This window comes from Amborella trichopoda, chromosome 4 (assembly GCF_054954075.1).
Source record: "Amborella trichopoda isolate Santa Cruz 75 chromosome 4, AtrichopodaSantaCruz75HAP2 v2.0, whole genome shotgun sequence".
NCBI classification, from domain to species: Eukaryota; Viridiplantae; Streptophyta; class Magnoliopsida; order Amborellales; family Amborellaceae; genus Amborella; species Amborella trichopoda.
Window position 1 is genome coordinate 30,773,457 of NC_142339.1, and position 15,713 is coordinate 30,789,169.

A 15,713-nucleotide genomic window follows, 5' to 3' on the forward strand; every position below is an offset into this window, starting at 1 on the left:
AGAAATTACAGGTAATAGATCCATTAAGCATGATATGAGTCAAACACATCAACATGGATATTTCCCAGTGCATGATGGTTACCTCTGCTTCCATGGCCCGAAGTTCGTTGTACCATTCGGATTTATCACATGCTATAAAGACATCTTGTGTCACATCAGGAGGCCGGCCTCTAAAGTCTCCTGTAAAAAGCCTTAAGGTAAAATATGGAGGCCTAAGAGGGTACTCCATACTGATCTTGACCTGCCAGGGAATAATATTAGAAGTCATAGAAAAGATCAAAAACAGGATAGTGGAAATGAAAGGAGAAAAAGCACTCCACTTTACTTACCCTTGCTTCCAAATTCACTTTTTTCTCGTCACTGTTCATTTGATAACTCAAAACCAGAATGAATTCTCTTGTAGCACTATCCTTCCAAGATTTCTTATCCTTCTTATGGCATCCAACACCTGAGGCATCTTCTGTTTCTGAGTCATATGCAGGCATATCTTCATCAGTTTCATCCTCCAGAATGACTTCTGAATATTCCTCAAGTGCTCCAAGCTTTCTAGGAGTTTGAGGCTTTCCTTTGCTGGGCATATTGCTTTTAGAAATAAAGTTTAGATCCTGACTATGCTCAAGATTAGACACTTTATGGATTGGAAGTTTAATCTCATTTGAAAGGGTTGAACCTTGTATTATTAATAATGGAAGTTCCCCATCTTCCCTAGTGCTCTCTAGTTCTTCTTTCAGTGTTCCAGATTTCCCATCATTTTCAGTTTCTAAAGATTCCAGAAGCTGTTCTCCACCAACTGTAGAAACAGATGAATCCCCTTCAGGTGTGAGATCTACGGGGAGCCAGCTGCTTAAAGCACACAAAGGGCTATGAAGAGCCCATGGAACATCTTCATATGTCAATGGAGGCCATTTGTGTTGTGCTAGTAAATCAAGTTGCTCCCTGTATGCCAATCAAACTTTTCAACTCAAGCTAATACCTAGTAGCAGTTGAAAAGAAAAAAATCATGAGAGAAACCTTCCTAGGGCCACAAATTTCAGTATATGCGTTGGATAAACTAGAACCAATAAAAAGGCATTAACCCTTTAGAGCCCTCATGACAAAAATCATGCAGCACCCCAATAATTACGCTCAATTGTGCCATATGTATCTACCAATTTGTAACATGAAGCACATGCAATATAACCTAGAAAATCTTTTCCTTTTATTTATGAAGTTAATTTGGATTTAATCATAATGTTGAATACAAAATTCTGTCAGAGGTGACAGGATGTACAAGTTTAATGGATAAGAAACTCTCCATTTCTGCACACAGAACAGGCAAAAAGTGTATACGCAAAAGATCCAGTGAAAGTTCCAGGAATTCTTGGATGGACAAAGCACTAATAGACAGGGGTTATAAATGTCCTCCTTGGACAAAGTGTCTGTAAGAGAATTTGATTCTCTCCAGGTGTTAGTGAAGGACAACTGAAGAGGGCAGCACAGGAAAGAGATGTTGTCGAACAATTGACCAAGTATCCAAGGGACAGACAGAATTTAAAGCCCAAGTAATGACGCTGCAGAAGTCGCCCAGAATGAGAAGCTGTGCGCCCCAGTGGTCATCAAAATGTCTCAATCCAATAAGGACCAAAGATTCAGCCATGCTGAAGTCTGTGTACCCATCTAGACCTGATTATGGCAATAAGATCTCATCTCAATGTCCCAGGAATAAACCCCAAACCCCTGCCAGACCAGGGTTTCCTAAAGAGCACCCGTTAAAGTTTAGCTTAATGATTCCTAGAGTTGGTAGCATCCAAACAGCAGATCTGGCGATGGAAGAGGACAGCTCCAAACAATATGTTGCACTGTGGAAGGATGTAGTGGAAGAGTATCAAAAAAGTTCCTTGCAAGAAAGGGCCGAGAAGGTGATAAATGGCTAGGTCCATTCACTGAGGACATGAATTATTCATTCAATGCTTTGGAAAGTCGGCCAATTTCTCTCTAACCAAATGAATCAAAATATAGAAGGTATAATTCACCACAAAGGGTTAGGCCCGGCTTATGGATGAGTAAAATAGGCAAATCTTGAATAGGCTGTCTATAGAGGCAACACTGACCCATTGGGAATCGAATAACAACACGGAGAAGGACCAAATTTGTGTAGCACTGTAGCTACCTGATAATGCAGGAAAAGGAGTCCCTCAGTTTCTTCCTCTTCACACATGCTGCAGCAGTTGGGCATGGGAGTACCTCTTTTTTGCATGTAGTCCAGTGTGAGCACTCTATTCAAGTATAACAGCCATTGGAAGGCTTGGATTTTTGGTGGGGCATGAATAGACCAGACTCTGGTGGCATGTACAGGTTTGGGGGCTTTTTGTGGCTAGGCTATTATACAAGGACATAACAGAGAAAATACCTGAAGATTTGGGACACCAATTGATTTTGTCCGGCACTAACCTATGTTGACAGTGGAATTCAGTATAGCCATGAGTGAGAGAAGCTCAGATTCCTTGTTAATGTGCAGATTGTGTCTGAACTGTGAAGTCAAACCCACCTGACCATCCAAGACTTCAAAGAGCTCAGTGATGATGACTTCAAGTCAATAGCGAGTTAGGCGATTCTAAGGAAGGCACTTTCAAGAGTGTTAGGCCCAAGCCAGAGGTCTTTCCAGAAACATATGCAGGCTGAACAAGTATTTAATAGGGATGAAGCCTCCCCATGTGCCATATAAACTAGTCTTGGTGATTGCTCCAGGTACCATCCTAGTGTATCAGTCCCATAGCAGTTGGTGCTGACGGAGTGCCAGAGCTGGGTGGAAAAATACCACCACCATTTGCCGAGGAGGGAAAATTGTTCTCCTTGAGTTTTCTGATTCCCAACGTTTCCGCCTTCTTGGATTGGCAGACTTTGTCCCCATTCACCTGATAATATTTGTGGGCACCTCCTGCACTGTTCCAAAGGAAGTCTCTCCTAAGTCTAAGTTTATGGATGATGGAAACAGGAATACAGAATAACAGATCTGCAAATAGGGATACCAGAGTGGGAAGTTTTGTTTAGGTATTTCTACTTCCGAGGGAGAGGTAGCTACAATTGCAGCTTGCAAATCTTCTTTCAAACATATCCACATGCCCATCTCATTGTTGTTTTCCATGGCTTGCTAATACATAGACGGCACCAAGGTATTTGGAGCAGAGATGGTCAAGGCCATACCCCAGTCTGTGCACCAAGATTCCAACAAGGTCATCTCCTTGGAGATCCCACCAATGATTTTAACCATGCTCATGCTGATATGAAGACCAGAAGCTAGTTTGACACACCTAAGAAAGAGCAATAGATTGTAGATATCTTGGGGGCTTGAGCTGTAGAATACGAAGTTTTCATCTATCACAGAAGAGAGATAGTTGGGCTGATTCAAGAAACTTGAAGAGAGAGAGAGGAGGCTGGTGTCTTACAAGGTTTTCAATGGAAAGCCTGAACATTTCAGCCATGAAAGGGTATAATGGGTCACCTGCAAGTAGCTCTCAAGATTTCTGGAGGAAGCCATGGGGAAAGCCATTAATAAGGATGGAAAAGGGGGTAGAGGATACCTAACAGTCAATCCAGGATCTCTAGACCTCCCTGAAACCCATTAAAGATAGGACATGATCTAGGATCTTCCAATCAACATGATCATAAAGCATTTTCAAAGACAATCTTACAAATGATCCAGGGGTTTTAAGATAGCACATTTTCTTAAAACCTTTGTGAGTTATCAAGGCCCCACTGCGGCTTTGACAGCCATGGACAAAAGCACCTTGAGCAGTGGAAGATCTACTAGAGGACAATGCATAGCCTAGAAGCAAGGACCGTGAAAACGATTTTTGTCAGAGATGTTAACAGGCTAATGGATCTAAGTCTAGGAGTTCTTCCACACCTTTTAGTTTGGCAATTAGAATAATAAAGGTTATGTACATGTTCATGTAGAATATACCCCCTTGATGGAATTCTGAAGAGTTCCATATCATCTGGCCTGTGCAATCCCAAATTTGACGAAAGATGGCCATGGGAAATCATCTGAGTTGAGAGACCTGCCATTGCGCAAGTCAGCAATGGCCTTGAGGACCTCTGATTCCAAGAGTGAAGCCTCAAAATAGTAGATTCTTTGGAGATGGTTCTAAACTGTAAGTTGAATAGGTTTAGGTCATCTCTGTCTTTGTTTGAGAAAAGATTATGAATAAAGCTTATGATTGCGATCAAGGTTTAAAACCAGGACTCAGGGTCAGGACTCGCTAGGTATAAAGCCCAAGTTGGACAGTTCAACTAGGTGTTTATAAAAAGAAAAACAAATCCATCCAAAACAACGTAGGACTTGGGTAAGTCCCAAGGTCCTAACACAGGAATCATCAACATCCAAAACCAAGCCAACTCCAATGAGTCCCATATCAAATCAGCGAGTTTTCAAACACTTATCATGTTAGCAATTTGTGTCCAATTGTCATAAGAGCAGCCTTTGCGTTTGATTTGTGTGATGGTGTTACTCCTGCAATTGGCAGTCATATGGAAGAAGGCGGTGTTGTTAACATCCTTCTCAGTTCATGCGATCAAGATATTTGAAGCTAAAACAGTCACTTCATGTTTAGGGTGGCCAAAAATTCAGACTTAGACATGATCCTTCTGGTACTATGTTTCTCCGATGAGAGGTCCCGTTGTTCTTCAAGTCTACCGAGAATGGTAATCTCCATCAGCAGCTTGCCCTTCACAAAAGTGGTTCTTAGTCCAAGTTTTGATTTTTCCTTTTAAGGTAGCATTCTTGTGGGCCAAAAACTAGCCTCGCCTTGAACCTAGAAGGATGATCACCATTGGGGATAAGGCAGAGATTTTGTCGATCTCAGGCACTACATGGGTACTGTGGATTGAAAGAAATCACAGACTTTTCAGGGGTGTGAGATCCACAGTCGATCGGTTGGCAGAGAAAGTGAGGAACCTAGTGGCTTTCTGGGCTACCAACCATAAACTCTTCAAGAACTCTTCTTTCACTGATTTTCACAGCAATTGGCCGAACTTATTGCACCTAGCCTATCCTAGAAGCTCGGGGGCCCCTTTGTGGAGACCACCTGAACCGGGAGCCATTAAACCCAATTTTGATGGTTGCTACAATGGCAACCCAGGACCCTCAGGATTATGTGGACTTTTTCGATCTAGTGATGGATGTACTCTGCTGTCATATTCGCATCCTATTGGAGTTGTGGACTCCACTCTTGCTGAGGCGATTGCCCTCTTGGAGGGCCTTCACAAGTTTGATCACACCTAGAGTCACAACCTCGTGATCACACTCTTGGGCATCTAATCACTCATCATGGCCATGGCATCTTAACAACATTTTTGACGAGCTTCTACATTTAACCCATGGCTGCAGAATTTCTTGGTGCCACGCCTATAGAGAAGCCAACTCAAACACTGATCAATTGGCTAAAGAGGGGGCCTACACCAACACCCCTTTGGGGACCCTAGGCTTTTGTGGCCAACTTTTCCACTTTTTCCCTTTCGTTTCCAGAACTTGGTTCTCGCTTTGTATATTTTTGGACCCTACAGGGCTTGTATAGGGTGACCTTTTGGGTCGCCATCCTTTTTGTACAATTTATTACTAAGTAATGCAATTATAGTGAATTTCTCTTGAAAAACAAAAAAGAAGGGATAGGGATCAATATGGGTTGCTTCACTATCAGGGAAAACCAAGGAGTGATCAGAGACAGGTTAGGAAGGACCCTCACATGGACACATGGGTAAGCCTCCTCCCAGGCTGAGCAAATTAGGAAATATCTATTTTGCACATCTATGAGGTTTAGTAGTTCATCAATGCTGAGAAACCATTCGTAGTAATTGTAATGCCACCACCCTCAACCCTCCATTTCTTTAGATTGACCAGCTCATGACATTGAGGTCACCACCTAAGCACAAGGGGAGGATGGAGGAGGTATGCATGGAGTTAACTTCATGTCCCCTGAACTCAGGTGGATTTCATCCGTAGACCACCACAGTGAAGTTCCAAGTGAATCCATCAGAAAGGCAAAATAAAGAATTAGTTACAGAAAGATGACCAAATGCTTATTTGTAATGATAGGATTATCCAGAGGATCCAGATGCCACCAGAGGTCCACCAATTAAGGAGCGCAAACCATGCAAATTATTATTTGGTAATAAATTGAGTGAGCCTCTGTCAAAATTGGGGCATCCTACTTTGTCTCTAAGATGACAAGGATACCAAAAGAAATTTAACTAATGGAATTTATTTTCTAGAGGTCACCTAGACCCCAAATTTTCAAAGTGAGTATTCTCATGGGAGAAGGGCGTTATTGCATAGCAGAGGACTCTAGAAAGGGACCGGTGGAAGTAGGCATTTGCATCATGCCATTCCATGAAATGGATTTCTCATATTTGGTGTCACAGGAAAGATTCTTGAGTTCCCTATTACCCTTTCCTTTCCGTTTGACTCCTTGTATGTGGGAGGTTTTCTTTTGATGTTGTTCAGCTTGAAGGACACTGCGATATCTTCCATTTCGGTATCAAAAATGAGGCCCATCATGTATAGCATTTCCTAGACATTCCCCTCCACCCTGGAGATCATCGCAGTCTTCTATGAGTCTACTCATTTATTAGAAAAATCTGAAGACAAGGGATAATGAATCATCTTCTTCCAAGCACACTATCCAAGGGCACAATAGGATGGAAGCAGGAGCAATGGGGAGGAGCATAGTCTTGATGGGTTGTTCCTGTGGAAGGGATGCAAAGTAAAGGGGCGCTCATAAAAGGATAATTGGTTTTTAGGAAATCTTATTTTTGCGAAAAGACCAAGGATGAGAGAGAGGAGGGGAATTGAGGTTAATTTTTGCGAGAAGACCATGGATGAGAGAGAGGAGGGGAATTGAGGTTGGGGATCTCACCATTGTGGCATGGGGGTACAGCACTACTGAGAACAGGTAAGGGTAAGGATCAAAGTGCCAGCAGCCAGCTGGAAAACAGGAAGAGTGGTAGGTTTGAGGCTGCTTTGAGGTGCCGAGTGTTTTTTTTTTTTTTTCCTTTTTTTTTCTTTTTTTGGTTGGTTGGTTGGTTGGGAGATGGGGGTGTGGGGTGGGGTTTGGTTGATCAGGAAAATATATAGGGATTTGGGTGATGTCAGTGAAGGACAGTGGACTGGAAGGGTATAGAAGTGTAGGATAACAGGAAAAATGGATGATCAAACCCTAAGTTAGGACACGATGGATTAGATGGAGCGATGGTGATAAGTTGACAATTCGATGGAAATGAGATGGTGGCGGCGTCGAGATACATTGGAGGGTTGTGGTGGGTAAAGGTGGCTCCCTGGTAGTAGTTCCATGTAACTACGTGGAAGGTGGTGGATTCAGAGGGTGTGGGTGAGGTAAGCTCTAAGGCAGGTAAAGGGGAGAGATGGTAACGGACATGGGATGGAAGCCAACAGTCGAGCCGGGGGGATGAAGGGGCGAATGGCATGACGTAGAGTTTTGGAAAAGGGGTTGGGGACAACTGTTGTTCATGAGGGTGGCTAAGGGGTAAGACATGGCCGAATCATGAGGTTGGTAGCAAGAGGAGAGAACATCGGCAGGTTTATCAACTGTAGGATTTGGGGACCACACAGTCATCTTTTGAGATGGCCCTGTATGTAGATCTAAAAGGATTGAGATGAATGTAAATATCAAGCATAAAAAATTTGAAAATTCGAAGGGGCAGATTTTTGCTTTCCGAAACTGCTCCTCGGTGTCCGCATGTTTGTCTTTGGCTGATTTCAGATTGCGTACTATGATCCAATCAGCAGCTCTCACGCCCCATGAATTTCTGGCTTAATTTTCCGGTTGCCTGAAAGACGCAAATAAGGAGATTTCCAGTCATCCACCCTGACCATGATGAGTAAAGAAATCTTTGCTCCATCCTGGCCATGACAATCTGCCATCCGTCAAGATTTTACAGGGACAGGTAGCAGTCTGTTCTTGCTCTGTAGAACGTGCTAACAACCTCCACTTTCTGGAAATTCTAACATGCAAGTGTTTTCATGCGCATGCAGGGAAACGAGAAAACAAGGGGTTTGCTCGATCTGCTACAAGTGGAACGGAGCTTAGCATTAGCAAAACCCCTCCAACCAATCCTCTTGACCGTCCATAGAAGTTTCTGATCATTGCAAGACTTCAAGGTTCTAGACATGGAGAGGAATGCTCTTAGCCTGAACCCAGGCCTTTCCAGCTTTGTGGTGCCCTCTGCTGGTGACCAGAGGAAGAGATAGAGAGTAGCTGTCGTGAGATATAGACCCCTTCTATTTAGGAAATGGCAAGTCATCCTTATAATCTAGAGAGAGAAAGACCTTTTCATTCATAAAAGCATGACAAGAAACCTGAGTTTTCCACGAGTTATTCATCCAGGACGAAATGCTCTCGCCAACAAGTCTTGTCAACTGAAATACTCCCTCGAGGGAAGCTTTTGAGCGAGGAAAGATGCTAGGCGATGATGGTCTCTCTGATGGGCCAGTTACAGTAATATTCTAAAGGTGACTCACTAGGTTGCAGGGTGGTGATACAAGATGATGATGTTCCTGCAAGTGAGGTAGATCTCTGTTTTAGAAGTCGGATGTAAAGTTACTGGGTAAGGCAAATAGTAGCGGGATGATTTAGTCTGATGGCACTGTATGTGATAGGATGGAAAAGGGCAGGAATTAAGAGGAGTTAAATTGAAGTTAAAGACGGAGGAGCACAGAGAGAGAGAGCGTATGAAGGATATGGAGGGAGCTGTTGGGCTGGATGGAAGTAATGGTTTCCATTAAGGGTGCACGATGCCAATTGGGTAGGGCTTGAGGGCAAGGTTTCGCTCTCTCTCTCTCTCTCGTCATCCCGCTCTCATTCTAGCTCTCATGTAATTCCGATAAAAAAAATTCATTTTTCTTATTTTTTGGTACATAACAAGAAAATTTTCAGGGGTTCAAAATAAAATTCATAGAATAAGGAGACACTACTTGTCAGAAATTGTGGTGCCATTACATTTGTCAAGAACTATAAGAACAGATGGTCATTAAAGAACTACGAGTCCATCATCTATGCCAGCCAGGATTTAATGTCTAACACCAATTTATCCAACATTCATAAAGGTAGTGACTCACGAAAGAACCAGCTGGGCCTTCATTCGAGCCCGGATCCTTTGCACAACTGTCATTACTCGATGTTGATGACGATACATAGAAAGACCAGATTGAATGGCTGCAGTTCTTGGAGCATCGCAGATTGAAGTATAGCTATTAGTAAGAAAAGGCGATACCTCAGGCAAGAAATCAAAGCCAGCCAAATGTTGTGCCCATTTATAAGGGCATGACATTGTTTTCTTTTCATCAAATGCTACATCATCACCAACAAAGATCTTAGCAGTCTGCACACCAGTTCACAAATTTCAACATCAAAATACTAGGACAGTAAAAGTTTCTGAATCCAACAAAATATGAAATAAAAAGCTTCACTATAAAGGGAAAACCTGAGATGCATGAAAAACAATAGGGGTACCTGGTGAGGAAGCTCATTGCCAGTATCATCAGGAAATAAGTTGCACAATAGGTTTTTCCCAGGTCCCTCTTGTGACCCTTCAACCCCCACACACACGACATTTAGCTTTAATAAGTATTCAAACCTCACGCTAACCAATTTGACAGGTTTGGCATCAATAAACTCATCATCATATACATGAAGGATGACATTGAGTGGGTGAGAATGATAAACTCCAGTCAAGTCCATATCCTCCTTGGCACGAGCCTTCTTAGGCCACTTCCTCCTCCTCTGCCCATCATCCTCTTCTTCAGGTGCATCCCCCTCCAATTTACTATCCTCCACATTTGCATGGAGCCCTGACATATGATATGGAAAAACAAAGAGTAATCCCAAGGTGAAAATTACGGAGAACCATGTAGAGCAACATGCACTTTGGTTAGAAGCAGTGACTACATACCAACATCTTTGTTTGCCAGTTGTTGCGCAAAAGCTTGGGCATCTTTTACACTTCCAGTAATTTCAACATCAATATTTTCCCCGAATGCTTCTTTATGTGCAAATAACTGTGAGTAAATCACATATAAAGGGGGTGGTAGCAGCTCCGCTGATTGATGCTGCTTCATTTTCTTGGTATGCAGAATTCCCAGCTGCTGTTGAACTGGTAAAGATGCTTTTTTAAGTGATTTCAGATGCGAAGGAAGACTTGATAAGAATTTCTTGCGGTTAGCAATAGTCTCTTGAAGAGTTCTTTTACGTTGTTCTAGTTCTTCCCGCTGTCTACAAAGTTGTTTTCGCTGATAAGCAGTACAGAGAAAAAGATAAGAGCTACTAAGTTTGCAACTCTGAAGTACCAGTAATAAAGTTCAATATTGGATTGATGTACAAATTCATTTGTCATGAAATTCAAAATCTTTCATATTGCATAACATTGGAAATTAACTTTCACCAAACTTTAAAAGAGAAATTGCATGCATGGAAAAAAGAGGGTCCTTGGAACTGAAAATGATTAGCCACCAATGAGGAATTTCACTGTTGTGTGTTTCAGGCTAACAAAGTTATATCTCAATATGATACATGTTTCAGAACCATTGCATACTATGAAACTATGTATGTCTTAGTGACTGCAAGCTATCGCTAGTGGAAGTGCTCCTGCTACAGGATCAATGCTTCCCAGGAGCTACAGAACTTTTCAGGCAATGAGAAATGCTATTCTACCTTCAGAATCCTAAATGCTAGTAACATTGTTTGACACATAGAAGGGACTAAAAAACAATTGCACTTTTCAATGGAAATAGCTAGAGACTCCACACAGGACCCTGTCACAAACCACACGGAACATTTTGATAGAGGTTGAATCATAACAACACAAAAGACTCCCACAAAAATACAGGACCCTCCCAAAAACAACCAGAAATATCTAAATATCACGTGAAGTCGTGAACAACTATTGTAAGAGAAAATAGCCATAGGAGATGACCACCCATGTGACCACCCATCCTCAGCAGAACAAAAAAGTCCATTATCTGGAGATTCTCAAAGAGCAAATTTCATGCATGAGATCTTGAGAAAACTCAAAGGAAAAATAAAAAAAAGGGAAAAAGTTAAAAATGTTATAAAATATTTCAAAACACCTTGGGAAAATACAGAAAATATCAAGAATTTAGCTTGAATATACAATAAGAAATTAAAAATCATGTAAGTTTTTGTAGATTTCATTGGTTTATGGCGAACATAATCTGATGCAATTTTGAATGATATTGATTATTTCTAGCAATGTAGCACATGCCTCTTCAACAGTCAAAACCACCCAAAATATAGAATTGCAGATTATCTAGGAGCCCAAAAATCATAGAACCATTGGAAGCCTTCCAGAAGCACAATGTGAAACAAGAACCACCTGAAACCCCAATTTTTAGCATGGGAAAATGATGGACTGCCGATCTTGGCTTCCTAGGGACAAGTACCCATGACAAGATATCTAAGGGCCACAATTAGCAGCCATTTTGGAAACTTCAGAAGAAGCAACCAACATGAAGCTACTATATCCAAGAACAATAAGGCCAGCAAAACCCCAATAGGGATGGCAGCCCTCATGCCTAGGGCTGGCAGTGGACCTGTACCTGACCCGGGACCCGGCGGGTATACCGACACAGATCCGGGTATGGGTCCAAGTTTTGGACCTGCGAGTAGGATCTCGGTCCAATATATCATACCCAAATAGTCTCGAGTAAGGGTACGGGTCCAGCAGGACCCGACCCCGTATTTCTCTTCACTCTCGTATTCTCTTCACTTGCACTATCTCTCTCTAGTGCGTGAGAGTTAACGGGATAATAAATGTACTCAGCATGACCTAAAATCACCTCGAGAAACTTCACTTCTAACACTATCATTAAGACTCCCCATGTGGCGCCCAAAACCCCAACCCACTATATTATTATATTATATACACCAGTGTTTTAAAATGCGGCTGCATCATGCGGGATGCGCTCGCATCCGCATCGCGATCAAGCGCATATGCGCTTTTGACAAATGCGGCCGCATATGCATCGCATCAGGCCGCATCATGGCCGCATCCCGCATTGCACCACATCAGACCGCATCTCGCCGCATCTGTTTCCGTGAAAAAAAATTCGATTTTGCCCCTCGAGGAGGGGCAAAATGGTCTTTTTGTAGTTCCGAAGTTTAGGGAAACTGTTTGGGGGGTTACTATACCCCCTAAACGAAGATTTCCAGCCACTTTGTGGCTTTTTTTGCATCAAATTGAAGGGAAAAAAAAATTTGGCAAAAATGTTTTTTTCATCCAAATCTTCGATTTGGCGGTTGTTTGATACTTGGATGTTCATTTGATGCTTTTGATTGTTGATTTGGCAATGTTAAGGTGAATTTGTGGTAAGAAATTGGGGATTTCAGAGGGCGTGAAGAAATCGAGCACTACTTCATAGAGTCAATAACGTTTTATTCCTTCTTGTACAATAATACTGTTATACTTATTTTTGGGGCAATGTCTTCTTCCCAATCTTCTAGTAACAAGGATCAAGCTTGGAAATATGCTAAACTAAAAAATCCGAAAGATAGAAAGTGTGTGATATGCTTGCTCTGTGGAAATACTTCTATGGGTGGTATTTTTCGACAAAAAGAGCATTTAGCCGGAATTTCTGGGAATGTAAGAGCATGCCCACAAGCTACAGATGATATAAAAAAGGAGATTAGAGAATATTTGGATAGATTGAAAAAAGATAAAGAGAGAAAAAAAAAGAAAGAAAGGAATTACTAGATGATTTGCAATTATTTGATGATGTTGATGATGATGATGATGATGATGATGATGATATGTCTGAAGTTGCTATGAGGCAAAGGGGTACTCATACCCCAACCTCAAGAGAGAGGGTTATAAATATTGGTGGTAGTGCTAAGAGAAGAACACCTCTCTCTAAAGGGCCAATGGATTCTTTTTTCACCCCTAGTCCTGAAATTGTGGTTAAGGAGAGAAAGAAAAAACAAAACAAACCACAATTGACAATAACTATAAGAAAGAACAAAGGAAGTCGGTATGTAAGTGGATTTACATGGCCGGCATTCCTTTTAATACTACAACTCTGGAGAGTTTTGCATGTATGGTCCGGGCAATTGGGCAATATGACCCAGGACTTATTCCTCCTTCACTACATGAGGTTAGGGAGCCATTGTTGAAGGATGTTGTATTTGATGTGAATAAAATTTTGATTTCTCAGAGAGAAGGGTGGGAGAAATATGAGGCCACTATTATGTGTGATGGTTGGTCCGATGGGAAATCAAGGGCATTCATTAATTTTTTGTTTAACTGCCCAACAGGTACTTTTTTTGTTAAGTCTATTGATGCATCGGACAAGTCACATGATGGTATATACTTATCTGGCTTGATGGATGAGATTGTCGATTTTGTTGGGGAGCAAAATGTGGTACAAATTATCACTGACAATGGTGCCAACTATGCTGCAGCTGGGCATTTCTTGACTTTGAAAAGGAAGAATATGTTTTGGACTCCTTGTACAGCTAACTGTGTTAATCTTATGCTTTAGGAAACGGGTACAACATCTTTATTTAGTGGGGTGATTTCAAGAGCTATGTATGTTGTTGGATTTATTTACAATCACACAATAGTCCTAAGCATGATGAGGTCTTTTACAAAAAAGAGAGAATTAGTGAGACCGGGTATCACTAGATTTGCCACGTCATTCTCACTCTTCGAAGCCTAACCAAGCAAAAAAGTGCCTTGAGGACCATGTTTGCTTCAGAGCAATGGAGTCAAAGCAAATGGTCAAAGCATAAGGATGGGAGAAAGGCTGAAAAAATTATTCTTAATACATATTTTTGGAGTCAAATAATTATTGTATTGGAGGTGGCTCGCCCTTTAGTGAGAGTGCTTCGACTGGTTGGTGGTGATGCGAAGCTCGCCATGGGCTACATACATGAGGCAATGACTAAGGCAAGAACTGAAATAAAAGATGTTTTAAAGGATGATGAAAATATGCGCAAGGCTATACTTGAAATTATTGATACGAGATGGGATACCCAGCTTCACAGGCCCCTCCATTCAGCCGATTATTTTCTAAACTCATCTCTTCACTACAAGCACCCATCCATTGAGTCAGATCGTGTAATAAATGGTGGGTTCTTAGATGTGCTGGAGAGGTTGGTGCCAGACAAAGATATCCAAGATGAGATCCAGAGCCATGCATTGATTAAGTTCAAGTTAGCCTTGAGAAACTTTGGAAGAGATATTGCCACTCGAAATAGGGACACTACAGATCCAGGTAAAGGCCAAAAGCCCAAAAATAATCTTACATGTCTCTTACTTTATGTATAGTTCCATTGTTTATTTTATACCCTTAATTTTTAACTATATTCTAAATTATAAAATATTATACAGCTGCATGGTGGGCATTATATGGAAGCGAGACACCAAATCTACAACGTCTCGTTATTCGAGTGTTGAATCTCACATGTAACTCATCTGGTTGTGAGCGCAATTGGAGTGCATTTGAGCATGTAAGTTCTTTACTCCTTATTCCTTAATCCTTATTCCTTATTTCTTGAATTTCAATTTTCTAATCTAAAATCTAATTTATCTGATTTCAAATTTCTACCACAGCTTCATACAAAAAAAAGAAATAGGTTGGAGCAGAAAAAGTTGAATGATTTGGTTTATGGTGCAAATTTGTGCTGATGGTTGTTGATTGTTGAATGCTTTATGAAGCTGGTTTCAAGTTTCTAGTTTCTATCAGGGGATAGTGGATAACTGGATACAGAATCTCCGACAGCTAATAGTTTGGAAGTTAATCATTAAACTAAAATACCTACTATCACATATATCACCTTCATATTTTTTTCTATGCATTAACTTATTTTTTTAGATTGTTTAGAACTTTTTACATTTATTGACCGCATCATCGCGATGCACCCGCATCTGGGCTGCATCGAGCCGCATCGGCCCCCCACCGCATCAGGGCTGCATCCCACATTTTAAAACACTGATATACACACCAAACCCCTCAAAATCGTAAAGAGAGAGAAGGGACAGAGAGCAAAGAGCCAAGCTCCCCCCATGCTGTCTCAGAACAAGTAGATAGAGAGAGAACTTCACAAAGATTTCTCACCTGCGTTTGCAAAAAGAGGGAGATTCCTCATTTCTCGAAGAGAGACATTCTAGTGTTGTTTGTAGAGAGAGAGTGAGGATCCTCTCCAAGCAACAAGAGAGAGAGCATTCTACTCCCTACTATCATTCACAAAAGGAGCAAACAAAGTAAGAATCAGAGAGAGTGAGGATCCTCTCCAAGCAACAAGAGAGAGAGAAAGTTCCACTTCCCACTATCATTCACGAAAGGAGCAAAGGAGAAGGAATCAGTAAAAGAGAGGAAAGAGATAGATTTCATCATTCTTTAGAGAGTGATCCATCACAATTTTGCAGAGACGCCTCGACTTTAAAAACCTATTGGCTCACAGGTATGGGTCGGGTCCCAGGTCCCAAACCAACATTCAAGTATGGGTATGGGTTTGGGGATTTTGTACCTGTCGAGTCCGAGCCCAGCAGGACCCGACCTGTTGCCACCCCTACTCATGCAGATTTAATCCACCATGTACAACCACATTGGGGAGATCCACTTACTCACTCAAAAGTTACAGTGTGCCTCAAATCCTTGGACGATGTTCATCTCTAAGCGGTGATCGATAAGTGTAACCACCAGC

The 15,713-nt window shown here is 41.6% G+C and overlaps 1 protein-coding gene across 2 annotated transcripts in view; it reads right to left on the reverse strand.

Annotated features, from left to right (window-relative positions):
- THO5 (THO complex, subunit 5) overlaps window positions 1-15,713 on the reverse strand; it is a 36,076-nt gene that overhangs the window by 1,075 nt on the left and 19,288 nt on the right. Inside the window, exons 3-7 of one of the 2 annotated variants that reach the window (XR_016053460.1) lie at window positions 9,946-10,282; window positions 9,507-9,844; window positions 9,113-9,375; window positions 330-973; window positions 83-241 (exon numbers count right to left, since the gene is read on the reverse strand). Coding sequence is in view for 1 of the 2 variants with exons in the window: in XM_006842901.4 (XP_006842964.1) it covers window positions 83-241; window positions 330-936; window positions 9,113-9,375; window positions 9,507-9,844; window positions 9,946-10,282 (1,704 nt within the window). In the remaining variant the exon portion in view is untranslated. The remainder of the gene's footprint in view (window positions 1-82; window positions 242-329; window positions 974-9,112; window positions 9,376-9,506; window positions 9,845-9,945; window positions 10,283-15,713) is intronic. The other variant, XM_006842901.4, reaches the window with a different exon arrangement.